At 42.8% G+C, this 8,334-nt stretch overlaps 2 protein-coding genes across 2 annotated transcripts; one reads left to right on the top strand and one right to left on the bottom strand.

Moving 5' to 3' along the window:
- Nucleotides 1-673: 673 nt before the first annotated feature.
- Nucleotides 674-4,261, top strand: LOC141827422 (serine/threonine-protein kinase STY13-like). Its single transcript, XM_074714661.1, has 6 exons — nucleotides 674-789; nucleotides 890-1,022; nucleotides 1,122-1,317; nucleotides 3,390-3,514; nucleotides 3,604-3,762; nucleotides 3,830-4,261. The coding sequence occupies exons 1-6, from the start codon at nucleotides 680-682 to the stop codon at nucleotides 4,250-4,252; spliced, it is 1,146 nt and encodes a 381-aa protein (XP_074570762.1). The 5' UTR covers nucleotides 674-679; the 3' UTR covers nucleotides 4,253-4,261.
- Nucleotides 4,262-4,826: 565 nt separating this feature from the next.
- Nucleotides 4,827-6,923, bottom strand: LOC141826009 (pentatricopeptide repeat-containing protein At2g29760, chloroplastic-like). The gene has a single exon (XM_074713266.1). It carries the CDS (start codon nucleotides 6,921-6,923, stop codon nucleotides 4,827-4,829), a length of 2,097 nt encoding a protein of 698 aa, XP_074569367.1.
- Nucleotides 6,924-8,334: the final 1,411 nt, after the last annotated feature.

The raw sequence follows: 8,334 nt of genomic DNA, 5'->3' as shown, positions 1-8,334 counted from the left end.
TTTAGAAACATGATTGAGAATTTACTTTCAATTGGTCTATTAGATTTAACTTTCCTTTGTGGTTATTGAATTTAGGATGGAGATTGAATGAAAGAAAAATATAGGTAGAATTAAATTTCTTTCCCTCTTGGTAACTAAAAGAATCTAACAAATTAATTTTCTTTCTTTCCTTCTTCTCCCTCTAATAGATTTATAAATCTTGGAATTTGGAAGGACTTAACTGCGATATCAAAATTGACAGGCCGTCTAATGGAAAGGCTATTTAAAAAACCCCTTAATTAAATAGAATTTTCAAGTAAGTGCATTAATGGCAAGGTCCTCGAGGTCGAGGCAAATGTTAAGACCGTGGCATGTTGTTGTACTTCTTTTTCCTAAACGTCGCCCCTCTGTTACGTCTGCTCGGACTAGTTGTCCTCTCTTCCAAGGAATGGAAGTTCTGGTAGCCTTCCGACCTTCTCACGGTTTGCTCTCTCTCTGTTCCATTGCTAACACGAAAGAAGGGGGGCGGCGCCGCGGCGAGGATTGACGTTTGCGCTGGCATTTGGCTTTTGGATGTGGAACAGCAAGTTTGAAGGTAACGCGAGCTTTTGTTCTTGTGATAAAAATGTGATCTTTTAGCACCTAGCGAGTAATGGTTCTCCGTTAAGACAATACTAGATATCATCAAATTGCTGCTGAGATGGACTCTGGTAACGGGTTCCTGGATCCCCAGTGGCTTATTGATCCCAGGTTGCTCTTCGTTGGATCAAAGATTGGGGAGGGTGGCCATGCTAAAGTGTACGCTGGGAAGTGAGTTTCTCTGTTCTCGACCAGTCGTTCAGCGTGTTCTTGAATTGCTTCTTCTTGTTGTCTGTTTTGTGACTGTGTGCTTGGCTGTTCTTGGCTGCAGGTACAAAAATCAAGATGTTGCTGTCAAGGTTTTGCACAATGGATACGGCCCTGAGGAGATGGCGAAGAGAGCGGCAATGTTCATGAGGGAGGTGACTGCACTCGCACAAATTCAGCATAAGAATCTCGTCAAGGTTCAGTCTGTTGATGTTCATCAATTTCCAAAATTTCCCCTTTCTTTCATTGGATCGTGCATGGGTTTTACATTGGTTGATCATGGTGTTTGATTGCAGTTCGTTGGAGCTGTGAAGGAGCCTGTGATGGTAGTGGTCACAGAGCTTCTGGTTGGAGGTTCTATGAGAAAATACTTGAGAAACATGAGACCAAGGAGCTTGGAGCCTGTTGTTGCTGTTGGCTTTGCACTGGATATAGCCCAAGCTATAGAGTGCTTGCATTCTCATGGGATAGTTCACGGTGATCTGAAGCCTGGTAATATCGAAAGATATCTTAGTAATATATTCGTTTGATTCTTGCTGTTACTCGTTGTTATTTCGGCACGTTAGCTAAAATGGTATTGATACGGTGGAGGCGCTAACCGCCGTATGGGTGCCACTTGGTAACCACGTGGCCCTAGAATAAGGAAGGAATTAGACTCGAGAAAGATTAAATAATATTTAAGGGGTGATTAGTTGGCAGTTTACACTCCAGGCCTAGATAATAATTTTCATTAAAGGTTCGGTCCTGAAATCGGCACCTGTCTGATATCACCTGTCGATCTCATCTCGGTCTCAAGTCCCAATCTCAAGCTCTCGCCTTGACACTCCTTGACACTCGCTCGACATTACATGCCAACCTTATCTTGGCGCTCAAATCCCGATTTTGAGCTCCTACCTTGCGCTCGTTCAGCTTCACATGTCGATATTATGTCGGCACTCAAGTTCCGCGCTCAAGTTCTGGCCTCAACACTCACTCGACATCACGTGCTGACTTCATCTCAACATTCAAGTACCGGCTTCGAGTTCCGGCCTCAACACTTATTAGGTATCACGTGCCAACCTCTTCTCGACCTTGAGTCCCCAACCTCGAACTCCGATCTCAGTACTTGCTCGGTATCACGTACCGACCTTATCTCGACCTCGAGTCCCGACATCGAGCTCCTGCCTTGGTGCTCGCTTGGAATCACGTGCCAACCTCATCTCGACGCTCAAATCCCGACCTCGAGCTCCAACGTCAACACTTGCTCGACATTACGTGCCAACCTCATCTCAGCGCTCAAGCCCCGACATCTAGCTCCGACCTCAACACTTGCTCAACATCACGTGCCGACCTCATCTCGGTCTCCCCCGACCTTAAGCTCCCGCCTTGGAACTTGCTCAGCATTATATGCCGACCTCATCTTGACTTCGAGTTCTGACCTCAAACTTTGACCTTGACACTTACTCGACACTCGCTTAGCATCAAGTGCCGACCTCATCTTGGTCTCAAGTTTTGATCTCGAGCTCTAACCTCGACATTTGCTCGGCATCACGTGTTAGTCTTATCCTAGCTTCAAGTCCCAACCTTAGAGCCTATTTGATCCTAGGAATCGGTTGGTCCGCGCAATCAAGGGGGCTAAGACTGTTTCTTTCGAAAAGATAAAAAAATATTCTTAAAAGACACGAACGATCAGAATCTTTCTAAACTAAAACGGATATTTCGGAATATATCTTAAAACGGATATTAACAACTCTATAAAAAGAGAACTTATACCTATGAACACAGGTATGCATACATCAAACTCTAATTTTTTCAAGTCCTTAATCTTCTTCCTCATGCAAAATCCTAACTTCAACGTCGGCGTGGCTTGACGAGATTCATCTCGATGTCATTCTAATTCTCTTGTGAAGTATTTTTCAAATTCTTTTGTCCTCTTCAGCGGCTATCTTTGATGAGCATATACGTCAGCAATTCATTGACCGATGACATGATCATCCACGGTATATTAGCCGGAACAATTATATATCCACAAAATATCTGAAGCCTGTTTGCTCTTGCTGGTGGCACACGGTCGTTTTGCTAAATTGTATCATTACTTTCTGTTTTGGCTTGGCTAATCATGGAAACCAGTGAGTTAGTCATAAAAATTCTGGAGGCTAATCATGGAAGCCAGAAGTATAAAACGACACATAAAAATTCTGAATAGGAATGCTCTATTGAGTGTTGTTCTTCTAGTTTGTTAATCATTCAATTGGGACAGTGTTTTATTATCAAAAACACAAATGTAGATTCTCCAAAGGTCACAATAGTTATATCCCCAACTAAATGTGTGTCATTGAGAAAGAAATTATCAACAAGAAACTGTGAAGTGCCTGACTTCCTAAGTCTGTTTAAGATTGCTTCATTGTTTGATATGAAATGACTGCACAAAACCTCCTTTCAGGTTCTACTGGTGAATAAAAGTATTCTTCTTCATGCTTCCAACTTCTAGTTCTTGGATCCCATCACCATCCTTTCTTAGGCTAATTCTAGTTTCATCAGGCATTAAATATTGGACGACGTTCTGATACTTGTTTCTGTTGCAGACAACTTGCTATTGACTACAGATCTGAGAACCGTCAAACTAGTGGACCTTGGTCTGGCAAGAGAAGAAACACAAACAGAGACTATGACTGCTGAAACTGGAACATGCCGTTGGATGGCTCCAGAGGTACTTCTCAGTGTTTTTTACAATTCGCTATCCTGCAGCTGAATCTTACCAGTTATCATTTGGTTGCTAATCTTTTCTCCTTTTTGAAGTTATACAACAACGTAACATTACAGCGTGGTGAAAAGAAACATTATGATCACAAGGTGGATGTCTACAGCTTTGGAATGGTCTTGTGGGAGATGCTTAGTAATCGGCTTCCATTTGAAGGCATGTCTAACCTGCAAGCTGCCTATGCAGCTGCTTTCAAGGTTGGCTCACTGTGCTGCAAGGTAGTCTTGTTGTTTGAAGTGAGAGTTTATGTTTTTCTGTGTTTAGAATGTCAGGCCCAGTACAGATGACCTCCCTGAAGAACTGGCTTTGATCTTAACTTCTTGTTGGGAGGAGGATCCAAGTACAAGACCTGACTTCAGCCAGATTGTTCAGATGCTTCTGCAATACCTATCCATCATTTCACCCCCTCAACAAGTGTTTCCTGACGGAGCCATGAGTTCTCAGAATGTTGTTTTATCGCCTGATTCTCCTGGAACAAGTTCACCAATGGAAGCTCAAGATGGATCCCACCCAGTCAAGGATTTGCCTGTTGAACTGGTCAAAAAAACATTTAAACTGGGATTCTTTGGCTGTTTCAACCGAATCAGATCGGCCTCCATTTCCTGGTATAACTGGTTGAACCAACCAGCTCGGCCCAAGTCTAGCAACACTGGTGTTAGTGTGAATGGAACAACAGAGAAAAAATAGAGAGGATGTTTTTCCTGCATCAGTCATTGCTACTGATCCCCATTCAAAGAGAAGATCAAGGAAGGCCCTACAATTTGTTTCGAATGTATTGACAGATTGATCTTGTGATTGTTGCATAAGTTTGATTGCTGCTGGAATAACTGGAAGAACAAGAGTTATTCAAAAGCAGAAATCTTGCCTTTTGTTTCCTAGCTGATTAACAAGAAATATCAAATATTTGATTGCTCGGTAGTTAAGACTCTCTTTTGGGCAGCAAGAATCCCATATGTGCTTCAAAGGCTCTATTCTCATCCCACATAATGAATATTGAGCCTACATCTTGCATCAACAGCTCTAATTTTTTATTGATGACAAAAATGAACCATCTTGCATCTTCGTCTAACTTGAGAACTCGATTAATCATTATACTTCCTGAAGGCATCATACGTACTTTTCAATATTTCACAGTAAAAGACAATTGATATATTTGATTCAAGTGCTTCTAGGCCGTGTTGGATGTGTAGAAACAGCAACTCTGATATCAGATTTTGCATTTAAGTTATCAATAATCAGAAGACCAGATATTGCATTCAATTTACCAATAATCATTGCACGAACAAGATCCATCTTTGAAGTGATGGAATCTATTACGGTCCCTTACGATGATTTCCGTCTCATAGACCTTCGAGATCAGCTTAGTTGCTGAGTGGCAATCAGTGCATACTCTGAGATTCTTTGACACTCGAATGGGAATTCCAGGAGGAGATTTCATCAATCCAAAGGCAATTGCCAATTTCTCACTATGGTGGGAAACTGAGACTTCTTTCTCATCCTCGTCTGCATCTAACCGAGCCTCTGCCGTGTTTGGCACATAACCAGCCAGCTTAATCTTTGTTACTATCTCATTGACTTTGTCGTATATCTCTTTTGATTGAGGATGAGAACTGTCTTCGGCAAAAAACTCAAAGATCATACCTTCCAATTCAATCAAACTACATCCTGGATCTTTTGCAATTCCCTTCTCTTTCATTTGGTTCCTCAATCTTACTGCATCCTCCCATCTACCAACGGATGCATAAATATTTGAAAGAAGTATGTAGTCACCACTATGCCTGGGTTCTAACTTAACGATTTGCTTCAATGCTTCTTCGCCAAACTCCACATTTTTGTGAACTTTACAGGCAGACAACAATGTTCTCCAAACAATGGCATTTGGTTCAATGGGCATGCTCTGGATAAACCAATATGCCTCTTCGATCAAACCAGCTCGCCCAAAGAGATCAACCATGCAACCATAGTGCTCAATCCTAGGACTAATACCATACTTTTTGCTCATGTTATCGAAAAAAACCTGACCCTCCTCTACTAGGCCTGCATGGCTGCAAGCAGATAGAACACCAATAAAAGTCACGTCAGTTGGCATAAATTTTGCTACCAGCATAGAAGAGAAAACCTCTAATGCCTGTCTTCCCTGCCCATTACTCGCTAGGCCCTGAATCAGCACCGACCAAGACCAAGCGTTTCGGATTGGCATATTTTCGAACACTTCGAGTGCATTATCCATGCACCCGCATTTGGCATAGAAATCCACCAGCGCAGTCCCCAGATTAACAGTGAATTGAAAGTTCTTTCTTTTGGTGTAAGAATGCACCCACTTGCCGGTCTCAAGAGCACCTAAATCTGCACAAGAAGAAAGGATGCTGACCATGGTCACCTCGTTGGGTTCCACAATAGCCTTTTGCATATCATGGAAAAGGGCGAGAGCTTCGCGAGACCGATTTGCCTGCGTGTAACCTGATATCATGGCACTCCAAGCGACGACATCGGGATGAGGCATTTCGTCGAACAACTTCCTCGCTGTTTCCACCTCTCCGCACTTGGCATACATATCCACCAGAGCAGTGACCAAATTTTGGCATTCTTTAAGCCCATTCGCCTCGACATACTCACCTATCCATTTGCCCAAGTCCAGATCCCCCAGCCTCCCGCACGCCGTCAGAACGCTGATCAGAGTGACTTTATCGAAACCCACTCCCCGCTCCAGCATGCTGCGGAAGAGCTCGACAACCTCCCTCCATTCCCCGACCTTGAAGTACCCAGCGATTATCGCGTTCCAAGTCACTATACCTCTCGTCGACATCCCGTCGAACAGCTTCCGCGCAAGCCCGACCTCGCCACAGCAGGCGTACATGTGGATCAAGCTATTCACCACAAACTCCTCCGAGCGGAACTCCGCCTTCAGCGCGTGGGCGTGGACCTGCTCTCCGCATCGGAGCGAGAAAGCCCTGGAACAGGCCTTGAGGACGCAAGAGAGCGTGTGCTTATCGGGCCGGGCGCCGCGGTCGAGCATGAGGAGGAAGAGGGCGAGGGATTCGTTGGGGCAGCCGTTGCGGGTGTAGGCGCGGATGAGAATGTTGTAGCCTTGGGTAGTAGGTCGAGGTGATGCCCCAAAGACCTTGACGGCGTAGCGGAGGCTGTCGGGAAGGAGGAGGGCGGAGCATTCGAGGAGGTTCTCGACGACGGAAGGGAGGTGCGCGGCGCCGGTCTTGATGAGGTGGCCGTGGATCTGGCGGAGGTCGCGGACAGTCTTGCATCGGTGCAAAAGGAGGGCCTGGTGGTTGCCGCCGATGGCGAGCAGCGTCGGAAGCGACGGTGTGGGCTTGGCGGGAATGATAGGGGCTGCAGCCGCCATTAACGGCCTCAAGTAGCTTCGATTATCTTCAACAAAGTTTACAGCTGGGGTCTCTCTCTATTAAAAATAAATATATATATATTAAAATTTTTTAATTTAAATTATAAAAAATTAAATTGATCAAGATTTAACATCACTATGACCTCTCGTGTGATACAGTTCCCAGTTCCCGAGACAATGGTGCAATGGTAGAATATTTGGATTATAATTTAGGGATCTGTATTTCTACAACGTATTTATAGGAATTTTGAATTCATGAAAATCGTATGAAATCATTAAGATAATAAATTTTATTTTTTAAAAAATGATATAGAGCGGATAAGGACATTCATGAGTTTGTAATTATAAAATTAAAAGAAAGTTAATTATTCTTTCACCTTTTTTATTTATTTGAGTGGAACAGTACACAGAATAAAACATAATTCCTGTCATCGTATCCTATTACTTTTCCGTTCCCTCACGATCTTATCTCATGGTAATGCTTCATTGCTAATTAATAAACACTAATACTCGTCATTATTAGCTATTTATTACATCAGACATTCGAACCATTTTGCTTCGAGCCGATTTACTGAGTGTTTATTTCTAAAGCTGAGTGTCATTGGGTCAGACTTAATTCCTAATCAGCTCCGGGCTCCAACTCTAATTCTCGAGCCTTACAAAGATTTCGAACTCGATTCTCGAGCACGGTAAGACTCCAAACTCGATCTCTTAAACATTATGCAATTTTGACTCCGTTTTTCGAACGTCTTAATTACTTCTAATGAAAAATTATTATGAAGTATCAGTATATGTATATATTGAAGCAAAAGATTATAACTCTTACCTTGGGGTCCTTTCAGAACTATCGCACGTGATCTAAAATAGAAGTAAATCACAATGGACTTCGCCCCCCAATTATATCATCTCGTGAGAATAAAATAATTAAATAAGTATCAATATATCTGTAGTACGCACGTCATGTTGTATAAGTAGTCATGTTCTAATTTTGCCTGATTCCATCGGTGATAGTAGCATACTCTTTTAAGAGGTCTCTAGTTATAGCCTTTTGTGTGCTTGAAGCCCCATTATAAATGCATGCATGATTTGATCTCAAGATTTTTGTATGTTCCGGTTAAATACCGTGGATAATTAAGTCATCAGTCAATGAACTATTTGACGAGGATGATCTTTAAACTAGATGCAAGGGAGAGATTAGGCTGGAGAACGGAACCAGAATCGAACCTGAAACACACTTAAAAAGAGAGGTTAGACTGGTGTCGAAAAGTCCAGGCAAACCACTTCGACGCTAAAGTTAGAATTTCGGTGAGGATGTGGAGAACGAAGAGCAAAATAGTAGCAAGCATAGTAAGAGTTTCAGAAATCGGACCTGTTGCACGATAATGAGTTACTCTTTTTATAACATGTATTA

Source organism: Curcuma longa, chromosome 4, assembly GCF_044706935.1.
Source record: "Curcuma longa cultivar G26 ecotype Majalengka, Jawa Barat chromosome 4, ITB_CL_G26_1.1, whole genome shotgun sequence".
NCBI classification, from domain to species: Eukaryota; Viridiplantae; Streptophyta; class Magnoliopsida; order Zingiberales; family Zingiberaceae; genus Curcuma; species Curcuma longa.
This window is presented reverse-complemented; position numbering and strand designations above follow the sequence as displayed.